The sequence below is a fragment of the Trachypithecus francoisi genome, unplaced genomic scaffold (assembly GCF_009764315.1).
Source record: "Trachypithecus francoisi isolate TF-2019V2 unplaced genomic scaffold, Tfra_2.0 Lachesis_group7, whole genome shotgun sequence".
In the NCBI taxonomy this organism is placed as follows: Eukaryota; Metazoa; Chordata; class Mammalia; order Primates; family Cercopithecidae; genus Trachypithecus; species Trachypithecus francoisi.
Window position 1 is genome coordinate 37,135,875 of NW_022681472.1, and position 20,327 is coordinate 37,156,201.

General features: G+C 36.0%; 1 protein-coding gene across 1 annotated transcript; it reads right to left on the reverse strand.

Moving 5' to 3' along the window:
- Positions 1 to 12,374: 12,374 nt before the first annotated feature.
- FABP4 (fatty acid binding protein 4) lies at positions 12,375 to 17,059 on the reverse strand. The gene is made up of 4 exons (XM_033202735.1): positions 16,898 to 17,059; positions 14,240 to 14,412; positions 13,226 to 13,327; positions 12,375 to 12,727 (listed from the first exon to the last, which is right to left on the reverse strand). Exons 1-4 carry the CDS (start codon positions 16,968 to 16,970, stop codon positions 12,677 to 12,679), a joined length of 399 nt encoding a protein of 132 aa, XP_033058626.1. The 5' UTR covers positions 16,971 to 17,059; the 3' UTR covers positions 12,375 to 12,676.
- Between the last annotated feature and the right edge of the window lie 3,268 nt (positions 17,060 to 20,327).

Sequence of the window (20,327 nt, forward strand, 5' to 3'; positions counted from 1 at the left end):
GGAGACACTGGGAAAAAATTCACTGTTCTAAGCAAGAGGCTGGGTCATCTGCTGAAAGCTGACAAGTAATTTTCACATGAAAACTGAGGTCAGTATTGCTTCAGACTTTGAAAGGAGTATTTCTAAATCAGAAGTTGTAGCCCTATGATGGCTACAGTGGGAATTAGGGAAGAGGGGATAGCCAGCTCATTACTTAACTTGATCCTGTGTTTCTAAAGATGAAGTGGCTGGCTTTTTGGATTATTCATATCTGCTTCAAAATATAGATGGACTCTACGACCACACTGTGTGTTTTGGAGAGATACCCACTTAATCCTGCCTCTCTTCCTTTCAGAGTACAGTGTCCTCTATGCCTCTATGTAAGTATTGATGGAAACAATGTCAAAAAGTGGAAAATTATATGAGCTTCACAGAGATCCCAGGCAAGATAAATGGGATAAATTGGGAAGCTGTTACTTGAAGATCTTTCTTGGATGTATCTATGGACTTAGTTTTATGGTGAAAATACAGGAACGTGAATTTGACTTATCTATCAAATTTATATTGAACTGGATCTTCTTACTCTATGATTCCACACCAATTGAAAAATAATAATTAGATTCGAAGACTCCATTTTCAAAAATAACTAAATTCACAAATATACCTACGTAAACGGACTTTGTAAAGGATTAGCACAGAGGCACCATTAGGGATGAGGAAGGCTCGAGAAGAAGGGAGTGGGAAAAAATGAATTCGGCCCAGGAAGAAGCAGAATGTAAAGTACAAAACAAACAGAAACCTCGAGGCAAAAAGAAGATGCAAGTTGGCATGATGGAAGCAAGAAATGTGAAGAGAACAGAGACTTGATAAAACTGGAGAGTTAGATAAGGAAAGGCAAACATAAGACAGTTTCCACATGCCATGCTAACGGGATTGGACCTTTTCTGCCTACAATGAGAGTCACTAAAAGGTTTTAATCAGTGAGTGTCCCAGTCAGATTTCTATTATTTAGTCATTCATAACATCTCCAGGGCTTGGAAAGACCGGAGATGATAGAGACCTAAAGAGAGAACGCTGAAGTAATTAAAGAAAAAATTACGGTACTATTGGCTGTGGGAAGAAGAAAAGCAAATATAGTAAATAAGTTTGAAGTTAATATAATCAATATTTTAAAAAATAAAATAAATGTTATAGAGTGAGGAAGGAGGATTATTCAAGAATGATTTTCAGATTTTTGAAATGAAAAATAAGATGGAACATTCTAACATTGCCGAGATGTGAAAAAGAGGGTGAGGAGCAAGTTTAAGGGAGAGGGTGGAAGGAAGTGCTCATGATACATTTGGGGTTAGGGGCCCGGGACATCCACTTGTACACCTTCAACTCTTTTTTTAATTCTCCCTTCTCCTTTGGTTATAACATCACCTTTTTTTTTTTTTTTTTGGTGTGAGAGTTATTGTGGTAAAATACACAAAATATTTACTATCTTAACCATTTTAAGCATGCATTGCAGTGGTGTTAAGTACATTCACATTGTTGTGCAACCATCACCACCAACCACCTCCAGAACTCTTTTCATCTCGCAAAATTGAAACTCTATGCCTGTTAAATAGCAACTTTCTATTCCCCTTTTCCCACAGACCCTGGAAACCATGGTTCTATTAATACTTTCTATCTGTGATTTTGACTACTCTAGGTACCTCATGTAAGCGAAAAAATACAGTATTTGCCCTTTCATCACTGGCTTATTTTACTTACCATCATGTCCTCAAGGTTCATCTGTGTTGTAGCATGTGTCAGAATTTCCTTCTTTTTAAAACTGAGTAATAATTCATTGTGTCTATATACTACATTTTGCTTGTCTATACATCTGTCCATGGATGCTTGAGTTGCTTCCATGTTTTAGCTATTGCAAATAACCTGCTGTAAACATGGGTGTACAAATATCTCTCTGAGACCCTGCTTTCAGTTTTGGGGGTATACATCCAGACGTAGAATTGCTGGATCACATGGTAATTCTATTTTTAAATTGTTGAGGAACTGCCATACTGTGTTTTACAGTGGCTGTACCATTTTACTTTTCTACCAACAGCGTACAAGGGTTCCAATTCCTCTCCATCCTTGCTAACACTTGTTATTTTCCGATTTTTAGTAGTAGTAGTTATTCTGATAGGTGTGAGAAGGTATCTCATTGTGGTTTTGATTTGCATTTCCCTAATAATTAGTGATTCTGAGTGGAAAAAACACAAACTATTTTTCCTCTGCTCTCATACTACAACAATCAACACTGAAAACTTCTGTGACCAAGTGTGTAGGGATTTCTCCCCACCAATAAGCTAGTAATGGGTTCTACAGCAGACACCAGCTGAGTGTCCTCTAATTCAATTCTGACACAATCTCCCTGGAGATAAGATCAATCCCACAAGACTGCCCCCAACTTCAGACACCAGTAGCAAGTCCAGGCCGCTGGAACTTCTGACCAACAAGGTTCAAGTTGGGGTTTCCATGACCGCCTCCTGGGGTTTGATTAATTTACCAGAGCAGCTCACAGAATTCAAGGAAACACTATGTTTACTGGTTTATTATAAAGGATATTACAAAGGATACAGATGAAGAGATGCATAGGGTGAGGTATGGGGTCAGGAGCATGAAGCTTCCCCAGCTGCTCCACCCTCCAGAAACCTCCTGTGTTCAGCTACTGGAAGCTCTCTGTAACCCTGGTATCTCTTCAGACTTTATGGAGATGTCATTGGGTAGTCATCATTGAAACATAGACAACAATGTAGAAATGTAATTGGACCAAAAAAGTATGATTATAATACAAAAGACTGAGTGAGGAAACCCAGTAAGGCCTACCTGTTTAGTTCTTCTTGGTTTCCCTGTGCAGATTTCCTTCCTCCAGGGTGTGGAACAGGACCCCTTTCTTGTAGTGTCTCTGACTGGCGTTACTATCAGGATAATACTGGCCTAGTAGAATGAATTAAAAAGGGTTTCCTTCTCTTCAACATTTTGGAAAAATATGAGAAGGATTGGTGTAGTTCTTTAAATGTTTGGTAAAATTCACCTGTGAAGCCAAGCGGTCCAGAGATTATCTTTGTTGTCAGATTTTTTATTATGATCACCTACAATCAGACAAGGTAAGTCAGAGCATTTTTTCATGGCCAGCTCCAACACAGAGTGGTAGGGTAAGAGAAAAGTATATTTTTAGCTTTTATGACCTGCCTTGGGGAGAAAAAATGTTCCCGGACCAAACTGAAGGTTGAGCTGCTGTTTCTTGTGGCCCAATAACAAGATGCAGAAGTGAGGAGGAAGAAAGTTTTTATTTCTGTAACTGGTTGCAGGGAGAAGGCCTGGAAATTATTGCCAGACCAACTCAAAATTACAAAGTTTTCCAGAGCTTCTATACCTTCTGAGCTATATGTCTATGTGTAAGTGTGCATTCCTCTAAAGACATAAGTGATCAACTTCTTTTAATCTGTAGCTAAGGTCTGAGTCCCTTCTGGAGCTTCAGTAAGTTTACTTAATTTAAATGGGTCTAGGTGCTGGGGTGATTACCTTTATCTTGTCTCCTGCTAAATCATGAAGGTTTGGGGAGTTCCTTTAGACACCAATAAACTTGTTTGTGGAGGCCTGGGGAGTTTCTTCAGACCCCCAATGAAACTTGTTAAATCCTAAAAGAATCCTATTAATAATTCCTTCGTTATCTTGTCATGCTTCAAGGCCCAGGAAAAGACTAGGCAGAAATTCTTGGTGGGCTCGTTGTTGCACTCCAGCTTTTGTATAAGGGCACTGGCTCAGTCATCTTTTAATGTTTAACCTTGTTACTCAGTCAGTGCTGGGACAGTTGTAATGGAGGCCCGCATTAGTGAGACCTAGCCTGTCACAAAGGGAGCAGATGAAAGGCGGGCAAGAGAAGGTCAAAGAGAGACACAGAGATTCTGTTTTCTGAGGCCAGTATTATAACAAAAGGCTGTCCTTCACATTTATTGCTCTGACACTTTTCTGAAGCTGCTTCAGGGATCAAAGACAGAAGGCCAAATACCTAGCTACTTAAGAAATAACAAGGCTGTGGGAGTTCTGAGCCAAGAACCATGGACAAAAATAAATTTATATATATATATATCATTTTATTCATATAGTCACAGGGATGTTGAGCATCTTTTCATGTGCTTATTGGACATTTATATATCTTCTTCTTCTTCTTTTTTTTTTTGTGAGACAGAATCTCTCTCTGTCACTCAGGCTGGAGTACAGTGGCATGACCTCAGCTCACTACAACCTCCGCCTCCCAGGCTCAAACGATTCTCTTGCCTCAGCCTCCTGAGCAGCTGGAACTACAGGCATGCACCACCGTGCCCAGCTAATTTTTTTGTATTTTTTGTGGAGATGGGGTTTCACTATGTTGGCCAGACTGGTCTCAAACTCATGGCCTCAAAGGATCTGCCCTCTTCAGCCTCCCAAAGTGCTGTGATTATAGGTGTGAGCCACCACACCCTACCTTATATATCTTCGTTGGAGAAATGTCTATTCAAGTTCTTGGCCCATTTTGTAAATCAGATTGTTTGTTTCTTCTTGTTGAGTTTACAGGTTCTCTAGATGTTCTTTTTTTTTTTTTTTTTTTTTTCTTGGTGATGAGATCTCACTCTGTCACCCAGGCTGGAATGCAGTGGTGGAATTATAGCTCACTGCCCCCTCTAAGTGAGTAGCTGGGATTATAGGCATGAGCCAGTGTGCCCCACTATTCTGGGTATTAATCCCTTCTCAGAGATATGATTCACAAATATTTTCTCCAGGTCTACAGATGGGTTACCTTTCCACACTGTTGGTAGTGTCTTTTGATGTACAAAATGTTTAACTTTCATAAAGTACAACTTGACTTTTCTTTTGTTGCCTGTCCCTTTTGTGTCATATTCAGGAAATCACTGCCAAATCCAATGGCATGAACATTTTGCTCTATGTTTTCTTCTTTACTATGGTCTAAATGCTTTTGTACCCCCAAAATTCATATGTTGAAATCTTAACCTCCAAGGTGATGGTATTAGGAGGAAAAGCCTTTTGGAGTTGATTGTATCATGAGAGTGAAACCCTCTTGATTGAGATTCAAGCTCTTATAAAGGAAACCCCAGAGAAGTAGCTTATCGCTTCCACCATATGAGGACACAATGAGAAGGCAGTAAGTGGACCCTTCCCAGACATTGAATAACACTTTAATCTTAGACTTCCCAGCTTCAAGAACTGTGGTAAATAAATTTCTATTATGTGTAGCTTCCCAGTTTGTGTCTATTTATTATAGCCTAAATGGACCAAGATAGTCCTTGTGTCTACCTTTCTGCCAAGACCACACTGTTTTGATTATTATAGCTTTGAAATAAGTTTTGACAGCAGAGAGTTTGATACCTCCAAACACGTTCTTTTTCAAGATCATTTTGGCCATTTGGGGTCCTTTGAAATTTTATGAATTTTAGTATAGATTTTTCTATTTTTGTGAAAAATGTCATTGAAATTTTGAAAAGGATTACATTAAATCTGTAGATTGCTTTGGGTAGTATTAACATCTTACCAGTATTGAGTCTTCCAATTCATAATCATGGGATGTCTTTCCATTTATTTATGTCTTAATTTATTTCAGCAAAATTTTGCAGTTTTCATTGTACAAGTTTTTCATCACATGGAATAATTCCCAAATATTTTATTATTTTTGATGATACTATAAATGAAATTCTTTTCATAATTTCCTTTATATTACTTAGTGTATAGGATTATAACTGATTTTTATGTTAATTTTATGCCTGAAACTTTGCTATTCTTTCTAACAGTATTTTGTGTGGAATCTTTAGGGTTTTTACACATAAGATCAGATCATATGCAGAGACAATTTTACTTCTTTCTTTCCAGCTTGGATCACCTATATTTATTTTTCTTGACTAATTGCTCTAACTAGGACTTCCAGTACTATGCTGAACAGAAATGGTGAAAGCTGGCATCCTTGCCTTGATCCTGATCTGAAAGAAAAAGCCTTCAGGTATTTCACCATTACGTATGATGTTAGCTATGGGCTTGTCATAATTGGCCTTTATTATGTTGAAGTAGTTTCCTTTTATTCTTAGTTTTTTGAGAATTTTTTTTTTTAATCATGAAAGGGTGTTGAATTTTGTGAAATGCTTTTTCTGCATCAATTGAAATGACTGTGTTTTTTGGTCCTTCACTGTATTAATAGAATGTATTATGTCAATCTTCACTGTATTAATAGAATGTATTATGTCAATCAATTGTTATACTTTGAGCCATCCTTGAATTCCCGGAATAAATCCTGCTTCGTTGTGTTGCTAGTACTTTCTTGAAGATTTTGCATCAATGTTCCTAGGGGATATTACTCTGTAGTTTTATTTTCTTGTAGTGTCTCCATCTGGATTTGGTATCAGGATAATGCTGGCTTCATATAATGAGTTAGAAAGTGTCTCCTTCTCTTCAATAGTTTGAAAAAACTTTGAGAAAAATTGATGTTAGTTATTCTTTAAATAGTTGGCAAAATTCACCTGTGAAGCCAGGAGGTCAAGGGATTTTCTTTATTGAAATATTTTTTGATTTAATTTCCTTGCTAACTATGGATCTGTTCAGATTTTTAAATTTATTTCTTTATAATTTAGTCTTGATAAGTTTTGTGTTTCTCAAAATCTGTCCATTTCATAAGGTTATTTCATTTGTGTGCAATTTTTCATAGTTCTCTCTTCTAATTATTTTTATTTCTATAGAATTGGTGGTAATATGCTAACTTCCATTTCTGATTTTAATAATTTGAGTTTTCCCTCTTTTTTATTCTTAGTCCATTTATCTAAAAATCTGCCAATTTTTTTTTTTTTTTGAGATGGAGTCTCACTGTCACACAGCCTGGAGTGCAATGGTGTAATCTTGGGTCACTACAACCTCAGTCTCCCAGGTTCAAGCGATTGTCCAGCCTTAGCCTCCTGAGTAGCTGGGACTACAGGTGTGTGCCGTGCCTCCACACATGGCTACTTTTAGTATTTTTAGTAAAGATGGCATTTCACCATGTTGGCCAGGCTGGTCTTGAACTCCTGACCTCAAGTGATCTGCCCACCTTGGTCTCCCAAAGTGCTGGGATTACATGCATGAGCCACTGCACCTGGCTCTGTCAATTTTTTTTTAAATCTTTTCAAAGAACTAACTTGGTTTCATTGATTTTTTTTCTATTGTTTTCTGTATCTCTATTTTGTATATCTCTGCTCCAATTTTTATTATTTTCTGGCTTCTGCTAGCTTTGAGTTTATTTTGTTCTTTCTCAGTTCATTAAGTTGTAAAGTTACATTTTTTATTTGAGATCTTTCTTGTTTGCTAATTTAAGTATTTATAGCTCTATATTTCCTCCAGAGCACTACTTTCACTGTACCCCATAAGTTCTGGTATGTTGTGTTTTCATTTTTATTCAATTCTAAGTCTTTTCACACTTCCCTTTTGATTAATTATTTGATTCATGTATTAAAAGTGTGTTGCACATGGACACATATAGGGGAACAACGCACACTGGGGCCTTTCAGAGGGTGGAGGGTGAGAGAAGAAAGAAGATCAGGAAAAATAACTAATGAGTACTAGGTGTAATATCTAACTAATGAAATAATCTGTTCAACAAACCCCAATAACACAAGTTTACTTATGTAACAAACTTGAACTTGTACCCTTGAACTTAAAAGTTTTTTTTAAGAGTGTTGCTTAATTTGCACAATTTTGTGAATTTTTTAGTTTTACTTGTGATTGACTTCATGAAGATACTGTACATATTATCTATCCTGTAACATCTATTAAGACTTAGTTTATGGCCTAACATATGGTCTATCTTGGAAAACTTTCCATTTACAGTTAAGAAGAATGTGTATGCTGCTGTTATTTGATGGAGTGTTCTATATATGTCTGTTGTATCTAGTTGGTTTATTGTGTTGTTTAAATCCTCTATTTACTTGTCTTCTGTCTGGTTGTTGTATCCATGGGGGTTGGAGGAGGAAGGTATTATTGAAACCTCCAACTATTACTGTAGAAATGTTTGTTTTTCTGTTTGGTTTTTATTGTCATTAGGTGAGTAAATATTTATAATTGTTATACCTTCTAGATGTACTGAAACTTTCCTTGATATATATTGCCCTTCTTTGTCTCTTGTGTGTAATTTTTTTTATTTGAAGTCTATTTCATCTGGTATTAGTATACCAATCCCTGTTCTCTTTTGGTTACCATTTGCATGAAATTTATTTTTCCATTGTTTTATTATCAATCTATTTTTGTCTTTGGGTCTAAAATAAGTCTCTTGTGTACAGTTGGATCATTTTTTAAAACTTTATTCTGACAATCTTTACCTTTTGATTGGAAAGTTTAATCCATTCACTTACTTCTGTCATTTGCTGTTTGTTTACTATATGCATTATAACTTTTTGCATTTCGTCTTCTGCATTACTGTCTTATTTTGTGTTTACTTGGTTGTTTTATATGAACACTTTAATTTGCTTCTTATTCCTTTTTGTGTATATTCTATAGCTATATTTTTCTGGTTACCATGGGGATTATATTTAACACCCTAAAGTTATAACACTCTAATTTGAATTTATACCAATTTAACTTCAGTAACATATAAACATTCTGCTTATTTACAATTCTCTCCTATCTGGTTCAACTATTCATGTCACAAAATTACACTTTCATACATTGTGTCCAAAGACAAAAACCATAATGTTAAAAATGCATCAGTTTCTTTATGTGAAAAACAAAATATAGAGTCACAAACCAAAGCTAAAATAATGTTAGTTTTTAGACTAAAAGTCTAAATATTTTCAGTTTTAGACTAAAATTGTATAGTCTTTTAAATAGTGTAGAAAATAAAAAGTGGAGTTACAAACTGTTGTTACTACAATACTAGATTTTAGAATTGCTCACATATTTACCTTTATCAAGATCTTTATTTCTTCATATGGCTTTAAGTTACTATGGAGTGTTCTTTCATTTCAACCTGCAGGACTTCCTTTCGCATTTGTAGGGCATCTTGTAGGGTAGGTCTAAGAGTAACAAACTCCTTCAGCTTTTTTTTTTCTGGGAAAGTCTTAATTGTACCTTCACTTTGAAAGATGGTTTTGCCTAATACAGGATTCTTGGTTGACAGGTTTCTTTTATTTTAGCATTTTGAATATATTATCAGCCTAATGCCTTCTGACATCCAAAGTTTCCAATAAAAAAATCTGCTGATAATCTTATTAAGAATCCCTTGAATATGGTGAGTTGCTTCTCTCTTGCTGCTTTCAAGATTCTCTCATCTTTGGCTTTTTAAGTTTGATTAGAATGTATCTCAGTATGGGTCTCTTTGAGTTCATTCTAGTTGAAATTTGTTGAGCTTCTTTGATGTTTATAGTTATGCCTTTCACCAAATTTGGGAAGTTTTTGGTCATTATTTCTTATTCTCTCTGCCTCTTTCTGTCTCTTCTCCCTCTGAGACTCTCTCAATGCATATGTTGGTCTGCTTGATGCTGTCCCACATGTTCCTTAGGTTCTGTTCATTTTTCTTGATTTTTTAAGAAATGTTCCTCAAACTCAGTAATTTTCATTGCCCTGTCTTCAGTGGCACTGATTGTTTTTGCTATCTGCTCAAATATGTCTTTGAATCCTGCTAGTGGATTTTTTATTTCCATTGTTGTACTTTTCAGCTCTAGATTTTCCATTGGTTTCCTTTTTGGTTTTCTATTTATTTACTGATATTTTCTTTTGTCTATTCCTCATTTTCTTGACTTTCTCTACATTATCCTTTAATTCTTTGAGCATATTTAAGGAAGTAATTTTAAAGTCTTTGTCTAATAGGTTACCATCTGGTCTTTGTCAAGAAGAGTTTTTGTTGGTATATTAATTTATTTCTTGAATGGGCCATACTTTGCCATTACTTTATATGTCTTGTGATTTTTTTTGTTGAAAACTGAATATCTGAATCTAATATTGTGATAACTCTGGTAATCAGATTCTTCCCCACCTGAGGAACTGCTGTTTTTGTTTTATTTAATTTTTTATTGTTGTAGGCTATCTATCTTTAGAGTTAGCCTAAGGAATAAACTTAAGGTCTTCTCAGGTTCTTCCTGAGCCTGTGATTTCCTTACATATGCATACTGACTTTTTAATTTTCCTCATATATGTGGTTACTTGAATGTCCTAGTCTTTAATGTCTGGAGCTTAAAAGGAAAAAAGAAAAACATATATGATGTGGGATGTAGGGAAGGAGCTGACTTTTTAAATACACTTGAAGCTACTTCAGCCCAAGAAGAAATGACTTACAACAATAAGGGGTGTTTTGTGTGTGTGTGTGTGTGTGTGTGTGTGTGTGCAATAATAGCTGCTGGCCAATGTGTCTGCACTTCTGTGATGAGAAACAGCAATCATTAATCAAAACACAGATCCATAACATTTGGGAAACTTGGTTCTTACTTCCCATCCTAGTTCCTGCAAGATGACTGCAAGCTGTTCCAGGAACATGTCCACAGCTGCCTCCTATGAGGGTTGTGGGTGGGTATGAGTATCTGCAACTGGGTTAAGAGCTGAAATTGGCCAAAATTAACTGCAACTTATCATCCAAGACTTCCCCTGAATATTGCAAGCATTCAATAGATTTCAGAGTTTCAAAATAGATGCATTAGACAGATTCTGCCTGTGCATTTTTTGTCTAGGTAGGAAGACATATTCCTGCTCATCCTACTCTGCCATCTTCCAGAATCCTCTTCAGATTCACTTTATTACATTTTCTGACTGAAGTTACCACTTGGACACTTACGGCTTCCAGGTCTATGTTCAAGACAGGATAGCTCTCTTGAATTTCAGATTCTTATATCTATTTCTTACTTGGTTTTATGATGTTAAGCTCTGTGCCTCAATTTCTTTATCTGTAAACAGAAATCCAAATCCTCCCATCAGATTATTTTGATGACAAATGATTTAAAGCTTGCAAAGTGCCTGGTGCCATCATTAGTGCTTAATAAATATTTGTTTACCAAGAATTGTCCTAGCATATGCTTATACATCTTCTCTATTTAAGTTCCTCAAACCCAAAGTGAGAGTCTAACTCTATGTTCTTATAAAAAAAAAATGCTTATCGTCAGGGAACTAGTCCACCTCTTCTGGCCTCTCCATATCGTGGTGTTATGTATAGGATAAGTATGCAGAAAATGAAAATCTTTGGACTTATTTTTAAAGAGAGAATCACAAACAGAATTATATTAACAGCAACATACACTTCGGCAGATTTTGTCTTACTATAAAATGTAAGCATGTGATTTGTAAATTTCAGTCTCTGTACAGGAAATCTCAATAATCTGGAAAGGTGCTTCGTAACTTCTACAAGAGGTGGGAAAAACATACAGATGACACATACACAGACATGCACATTCACACACACAGTACCTTGGAAAACTCATTATCACTTTTGTGTTTTTTTTTTTTTTTGAGACGGGGTTTCGCTCTGTTGCCCGGGCTGGAGTGCAGTGGCCGGATCCTGGCTCACTGCAAGCTCCGTCTCCCGGGTTCCCGCCATTCTCCTGCCTCAGCCTCCCGGGTAGCTGGGACTACAGGCGCCCGCCACCTCGCCCGGCTAGTTTTTTGTATTTTTTAGTAGAGACGGGGTTTCACCGTGTTAGCCAGGATGGTCTCGATCTGCAGACCTTGTGATCCGCCCGTCTCAGCCTCCCAAAGTGCTGGGATTACAGGCTTGAGCCACCGCGCCCGGCCACTTTTGTGTATTTTATAAGCTGAAATTCCTTGGATATTTTATTTGAATCAAAAATTTTACTGGTGAGAAAAATAAAAGTTTGGAAACCGTGGCAATAAAATTTGAATCTACTCATGTACAAGACTATTGTCACTTTTCTGAAATGAATATGATGGAATTATTTGCACTGAATTCTGGAGAGATATTCAAAATATTTTGAGAGAGAGAGAGAAAGAGAGATCACATACATAACTTTCATTATAGTATATTGTTATAACTGTTCTGTTTTATTATTAGTTATGGTGCCTAATTTAAAAATTAAACTTTATTGTAGGTATATATGTATAGAAAAAAACATAGTATATATAGGATTTGGTACTATCTGTGGTTTCAGTCACCCCCTGGAGGTCTTGGAATGTACCCCTGTGGATAAGGGGGAACTACTGTATATACTCCTCTCATGCAATGCACTAAGACAGAGCAGGTATAAAACGTGAGCACTTGGGCCAGCTGGCTGTGGACAATTTCACTACGTGTAAAACTACCTTAGGTTTCTGAGATATACCTATTTAACTGTAGCTATGACAAAGAAGGATTTAATATTTAGTAATGGTACATACTTGTTATCTCCTACCTAGGGAATTCATAGATATCCCTCTTTACCTTGAATTATTATGAAATATTTTATTATTTATATCAGAACAAAACAATAATGCAAATTTCCCATTTCCTTCACTCAATTATGACTAAGAATATATCATAAGCACAATGAATACATCATTATATCACCTTCTAAATCTAAAAAAAGTTTATTTAACTAACATAACCATATTGAATAAAATCAGCTTGGGAGCAAATTAGTTGCTTGCTAAATCATGGAAAACAACAACATCTTTTTGAACAATATATCCAACAGAATGTTGTAGAGTTCAATGCAAACTTCAGTCCAGGTCAACGCCTCTTGGCTTATGCTCTCTCATAAACTCTGGTGGAAGTGACGCCTTTCATGATGCATTCCTAGACACAGAAAACAATTCTTGGTCAATCACCACGACTAAACTATGGATTTATTTATTGTATCTCTCAATGTTGGGAATAAAACAATATTCATTCAAAAGATATTTATTTCTGGACTTCTATGTATGTACCCATATGTTGTAATAAGATAGGGAGATACAAAGACCAGGAAAATACAAGTTTTCCCCTCCAGGTGCCTTAAAATCTGTATGGTGAGTGAGAAACATAAGCAGAGATAGATAATACAGTGTGGTGGGGGCACCACTGGAGACAGCCTTAGGATGCCTGGAAGCAGGCAGAGAATGCTTCCTAGAACACAGCATGCCCTTGTTGAGCTCAAAAGCATGAAGGGCAAATGACAGAGTGGAAGCATAATTCCAATAAAATCATCTTTCTGTTTTAGATAATCAAAAGGAAAATCTGTTTCCTTAAGTGGAATAGTGATCATGAGATTACCTAGCAGTAAGATCCAGAATTAAGTAGCCAGAAGATACTCACGATCACCAGTTTGTCATCCTCTCGTTTTCTCTTTATGGTGGTTGATTTTCCATCCCATTTCTGCACATGTACCAGGACACCTCCGTCTAAGGTTATGGTGCTCTGTAGGCATAAGAAAACGTGATTACAATTTGCATATGGAGGCAGAAAATAAAATTTAAAGTACGGTGTCTTTGTTCAAAGGAATATTTTGAGGTAATTAGTAATTCTAAATGACAAGAATATATTGCAACAAGAAAAAAAAATGAGTCTCAAAACCAACAACGTAACCACTTATAGATACGTTATGTCCAGAGTGTTATACAAATTATGTAATTGGAAAAATATTGTGAAGGAATATAAAAAAGAAATTTACATTGAGATGATAGTAGTATGGGTGGTTTCTCTCTTTCTTCCATTTTTCTAAACATTCTCTTACATTATTGTAATATTTTAATTCACTTGAAATACTCTATGTATTGTATGACTCAAATAAATTATGTTAATTAATCATTTTTTGTTAATATGGAGACAGGCCAGGTGTGGTGGCTCACAACTGTAATTCCAGCACTTAGGGAGGCCAAGGCAGGAGGATTGCTTGAGGCCAGGAGTTTGAGACGAGCCAGGACAACATAGTAAAACTCTGTCTCTACAAAAAAATTAAAACATTAGCTGGGCGTGATGGCACACAGCTGTGTTACCAGCTACTCAGGAGGCTGAAGTGGGAGAAACACCTGAGCCCAGGAATTCAAGGCTGTAGTGAAATATGATTGAACCATGTCACTGCAGCCTGATTGACAGAGTGAGACCCTGTCTCTAAAAATAATAATAATTTTTTAACATGAGGGCAACTTAAGAAAATGGGGAAAAATTCACCAACGCTATATGTAAGGAAACACGGTTTAGATGTAGGAGTTCAGGGATCTTTGGCTTATCATAGAATGGTTTTCCTCCTTTTATCATAAAATGATTTCTTATAAGCAGTGGCGATTTAGAAACCAGGCATGTACTCTGTGCCAGTTCCTTATTTCTCACCTTGACTTTCCTGTCATCTGCGGTGACTTCGTCAAATTCCTGGCCCAGTTTGAAGGAAATCTCAGTATTTTTAAAGGTACTTTCGGATTTAATGGTGATCACATCCCCATTCACACTGATGATCATGTTAGGTTTGGCCATGCCTGCCACTTTCCTGGTGGCAAAGCCCACTCCTACAGTTAGGAATAGAAAAGATGTCAGGTTGGCACGTACTTAGCCAAGCCAGACAATGTGTGTCTGCCCACAGGTGTGTATGTAAGAGGAAAAAGACACAGTGAGTTTCTTAAAGGCCTAATTTAGACAGTGCCTGCAGATAAAATCAGGTTAACACTTAAACACACACACACACAGACACACAAACACAACCTCTGAGAAACAATAAGTGTAGGCCTATTCTTTAAATTTCCCTTTCTTTGGTCTGGATACACCTTCTCAGGAGACCCGTTGTTTATTTTCAACAAAAATATGTATAAAGGTTAAATCTTTGGGAAGATATATATTTAAAATGTTAGCCACTATTGTTTTTCTCTCTTAATAAAATACTTGACCGTTCCATCTTAGATACTCAATATTACATTTAAGAAGGCACAAAGACAGAATTTTCAACAGAATTTTGGGGATTAATGTAGAGTTAGTTAGTTAAATGTTTGTCAGTTTTGAGTGTACAAAAGTCACATTTCATAGCATTTGTTGCCAAGTCTACTTTTCTGTGCTTCTTTCTCAAATTACTCCACCATGAGATGAAGATTTTGATGAATTTATACAAAAGGCAAAATGTTTCCTACATTTATAACATTTTAGAATGATGCTATCATTCCTAATAATTTATAGGGGATATTTAAAAAGGGACTAGTCATCAAATTGTGAAAACTTTAACATTTAAGAAATCAATGTTTCTTAGTTTAGAATAGGTTAGAAGCCAATACTTAGATTTCCAATCGCCTAAGTTGTGAACTTTTCTTTCTTAAAAAGGAGAATATATTTTCTTGTGCAAGGTATGGAATGAATAATTTACAGCCAAACATAGCAGTAACTTGCTGTCACTGTGTATGTCATGTAGAATTTATTAGTCATAGATGTGTTGAATTTTTTAAACATGTGCATGTAAATCTAAACTCTTTCTTTGACTAAAGGCAACCAAAGGTTAGAAATTGGGAAGAACTGGGAGAGACACATGGTGCAAAATAAGTAATTCTGAGGCTCTGATTTCACTGTCTGTCTGAAAAATGGCCACAGGTGTGTCTTCAAGTCCTGGCTCTGTTACAAAATATAACATTAGATGTATGGAGTGAGTCCGCTTCATGAATGGAGGCAAAACTGAATGTGATTCTAGAATGGCTGACCTTGGGAAAAACCATAGTCTCCATTTGCTTGATTTTGCTTTTATGTGACTGATGAAGACAATACCTGTTCACTCATCCTCAATTTCATGCAGAAGGTGTTTCATTGACTTTAATTATCATCAGTCCTTTATAATTTAAAAACACAGTGTTATTAGAAAATATAAATATTAAAAGTATAAAATTTTTCTAAAAATAAATAGTTAAATGGCCCCAAATCCTGGCATTTCTGCATCAGTGCATATTAACTAGTTTATTGACTCACTCTAGTTTATCCTAGAAAGTCTCCCTCACGCTAAAGTCACCAATTTTCCTATCATCTAAAAACAAGAAACATAGTTACAGACAAGCAAAAAAGTATATGCTGTATAATTTACAGGAGGGTTAAGTGTTTTGAGATTTAATAATTACATTCTAAACCCTAAGATTGCATAAAATTCCTCCCCAGTTTGCTAACCCCAGTTCTGACTTTCATGGACTGTCATGCATGGGGTTGAGGGAGAAAGGCTTTCAAAGTAGAAGCTGCCTGAGAGAGCAGTTGTCTCTTCTACTTTACCTCCATAGTTATCTGAGAGACATTCATCCAATGACATGCTGACAATGTTAATAGCATCTAAAAAATTAAAAACCTCTACTATCAAAGAATGGATATGTTATGTACATAACATTCTCCTTTTAAATTGGTTGATAATTCTGTGGCATCCTATGTCATTTCTAGTCAAAGGAAGTATTTAAGCCGTTTAAGAAACATATTTCTGAAATTAAAATTTTTGTCTATCATAAAACAACCACATATTTTAATAGATTAGCATTGAGACAAGAAAATAATTGGCTAACATATAGTTATTGAAAAAGAACATTGCATTAAGGGAACTAGAATGCTTTCAGTTTCAAATGAAACTGAAATTTCATTGCATACTAACTTTTTTCCAAGTTATTGCTTACTAACTTTTTTCCAAGTTATTGCTTATTTTATATGCAAAAGGGGATGAAAGAGAAACAGGCAAAGAGCTAAGTAAACCAAGGATACCCAAGTTTTGCAATTAAAATCAAATCTTATCATTTTTAAAGGCCAAGAACATTCAATTTAAACACTTTTTAATATTGGTACACCTTCAAGAAGCATTCGTTGTAGCTTTGGTTCAGAATTTCTCTATAAACAGATGATTATCACTCGCTGTGTGTGCAGCCTTTCTATAGAAAGCAGCATTTTCATTTCTGGCCAGGGCTTCCAGACATTGCTATAAACACAGCTATAAACTCTTGTTCCCAAAAGAAAATATTATAAATCCAGTCATTCCACAATGCATTTCCTTACCTACTTCTTTCATATAATCATCAAAGTTTTCACTGGAGACAAGTTTCCAGGTACCTACAAAAGCATCACACATTTTGTAAGTTCTAGGACTATTCTTCAAGGTGAGAAGGAAGCTGCAGTTTTCAGGAGAGTGCTGTGACCCTCTTGAGTCCAGATAACTTCCTTTTAAAGGTGCTCAGAACACGTGATCTTAGGAATGACCAATTGGGAATGATATCCAATCATTTTCTTCATTACCGGCCTCTGCATTTTTTTCTCTGAGTCATGTTTTTAATAGACATCTCTCAACTTTGGTTCTCCCTGGCAAATAGTCATTGGACTTAGAGTACAAATTATTTTTAAACCACTAACAGGATATTTTAAACATTCCTGTTTTGACAGCTTAATGCTCAGTGCACTGAATTTCCCCCTATTATTCCTATACATATTTATCCCAGTGTAGAGAGGGGAAATTATTTTGAAATAAACTTTGACCTTATTTTGGGGGAGGGTATTTAAATTGCAGTTATGTGGTTCTTTTGAATTGAGGAGTTGCTATACATATTTTCTATTATTCCTATACACATTTGTCCCAGTGTAGAGAGGGGAAATTATTTTGAGATAAACTTTGACCTTATTTTGGGGGAGAAGGTATTTAAATTGCAGTTATGCGGTTCTTTTGAATTGTGGAACATAAGAACTGCCTCGGAGATTCTTACACAATTGCAAAGGCTCTTTGGGGCAGTACTGTCTCAGGAATTACCTGGCAATGAAAACAAAATAAATAATGGGATTTAAAAGTACTCCAGATTTCTGATTTCAAATGTTTTATATGAATAAAAAAGTACTTTCAATTCATCCACCAGTAATCTGGACTATAGATTTCATCAAAATGATAATTTAACCTCACTCTTTCCATCTCCTAAACGAGAGCATAACATTGATTTCCACAGATCCTTTGAAAAATGGGCCTCATTCTAAAATACTTTACTCATACTGAGAAAGTGCATTCAATTTCTGAACTGTGTTATAAGTTCCGAATTTATTCAGATCAGAAATGTTGTGGTCGCAAGCTACCAAAACCAATATCCTTCTTTTATACAGTGACCAATTTGTGAAACTAGTTTTCTAAAGTAATTGTGGTTTTCAATTCCCTTTGCCCCATGCAAGAATGATGGAAGATGTTCACATGTGCTGCAAATTCCCACGAACTTACCCAGATGTAGGGGGAGAAAAAAGAAACTGAAATATTTCAGAGTGATGTATCGCTACACTGTGTATCCCACTGAACAGTACCTGCTGAGAATATGATTGATTCACAAGCCTGTGTAAGTATCCTGAGGGCTTCCCAAAAATGTTTGTGGCAGGAAATTCTGTAAGCAACAGGATTTTCTGTAGGAAAGCAAGTTGCTATGATAGCCTGGTAAAGTTAGGTTTTGCATTTGTTAATGGCACAGTAATAACGCTTATCTACTCTGGACTGTTGCATAGATACATAGACTGTGGTGATGTGCCATCAGGTAGGCTTGCTTTTAGTGATCCACCTGTTTCTCATTGAATAAGACCATTCAGATGGAAAGTAAATAAAAGTGACAAATCTTAATAGAGGGATGTTTTTGATAATGTTTTAAATTAATTTTCTTCAGACAGGTTTTTAAATGATTGAATTTGAATACATACTTTATGTATTGTAACACTGCAATTTGGTTTTTAAAAATTTTTGTTTCTATAGATTTAGGACTACCTGTGCATTTTTGTTACATACGTATATTGAGTAATAATAAAGTCTGGAATTTTAGTGTAACCATCACCCAAGTAGTGTATATTGTACCCAATTGGTAATTCTTTCCTTCCTTCCTTCTTTCCTTCTTTCTTTTCTTTCTTTTCTTTCTTTCTTTTCTTTCTTCCTTTTTTGATGGAGTTTTGACTTTGTTGCCCAGGCTGGAATGCAGTGGCACGATCTTGGCTCACTGCAACCTCTGCCTCCCGGATTCAAGCAATTCTCCTACCTCAGCTTCCCTGGTAGCTGGGATTACAGGCACCCACCACCATGCCTGGATAATTTTTCTTTTTTCTTTTCTTTTTTTTTTTTGAGACGGAGTCTCACTCTGTCTCCCAGGTATCTCTGCTCACTGCAAGCTCCGTTGCCTCCCAGGTTCACACCATTCTCCTGTCTCAGCCTCCTGAGAAGCTGGGACTACAGGCGCCCGCCACCACACCTGGCTAATTTTTTTTTCTTTTTTTTTTTTTTTTAGTAGAAACGGGGTTTCACCGTGTTCGCCAGGATGGTCTCAATCTCCTGACCTCGTGATCCACCTGCCTCGGCCTCTCAAAGTGCTGGGATTATAGGCGTGAGCCACCGCGCCCAGCCAATTTTTCTTTTTTTTGTATTTTTAGTAGAGACAGGGTTTCACCATGTTGGCCAGGTTGGTCTCGAACTCATGACCTCAGGTGATCCACTCACCTCAGTCTCCCAAAGTGCTGGAATTGCAGGCGTGAGCCACCTTGCCCAGACCCAATAGGTAATTTCTTATCCCTTGCCCCCTCCCAGCTTCCTACCTTTTGGAGTCTCCAATTGTCTATTATTCCACTTTGTATGTCTGTGTGTACACATTGTTTAGCTCCCACTTACAAGTGAGAATATGTGGTATTTGACTTTCTGTTTCTGATTTATTTCACTTAAGATAATGGTCTCCAGTTTTACCTATATTGCTGCAAAAGAAATGATCTCATTCCTTTTTATGGCTGAGTGATATTCCATGGTAAGTATATATCACATTGTCTTTATCCAGTCATCCATTGATGGCCACTTAGGTTGATTCCATGACTTTTTTATTGTGAATTATTGTTTTAGAGATTGACTGTCCAGTAGTGTAATCTCTGGTCACATGTGGCTCTTAAAATGTGGCTAGTATGACTGAGAAATTGAACTTTTAATTTTACTTAATTTTAATTAAAATGTAAGAAATCATCCTCAATTCAGTTATTGAAAAACTTTTAAATATGTTTGAACCAATGTGGCTATGCCAATCTGCTTTTTCATTGTAAATTTTATGAAATCTAAATATTGGACAAGTATTTCAGAAGAAAATTTAGATGAATTGAGATGAACTGTTAGTATAAAATATATACCAGATTTTGAAGACAATATAAAAGTGTATACTATATTATTAATTTTCTTACATCGATTACATGTTGAAATGACAACATTTTAGATATGTTAGGTTAAATAGAATATATTACAAAATTAATTTAACCTATTTCTTTTTTACTTTCCTAATGTGGCTACTAGAAAATTTTAGATTATATCTGTGGCTTACATTATGCTTCTCTTGGGCTGTGCAGTTTTAGAGTACCATACTAACAGCAAGCTTTGCTTATTTATTCAACATGTGATCAGGCATTGTGCTAACCAATGGGGATTCAACAGTGAGCCAGCCAGGGGAGGCAT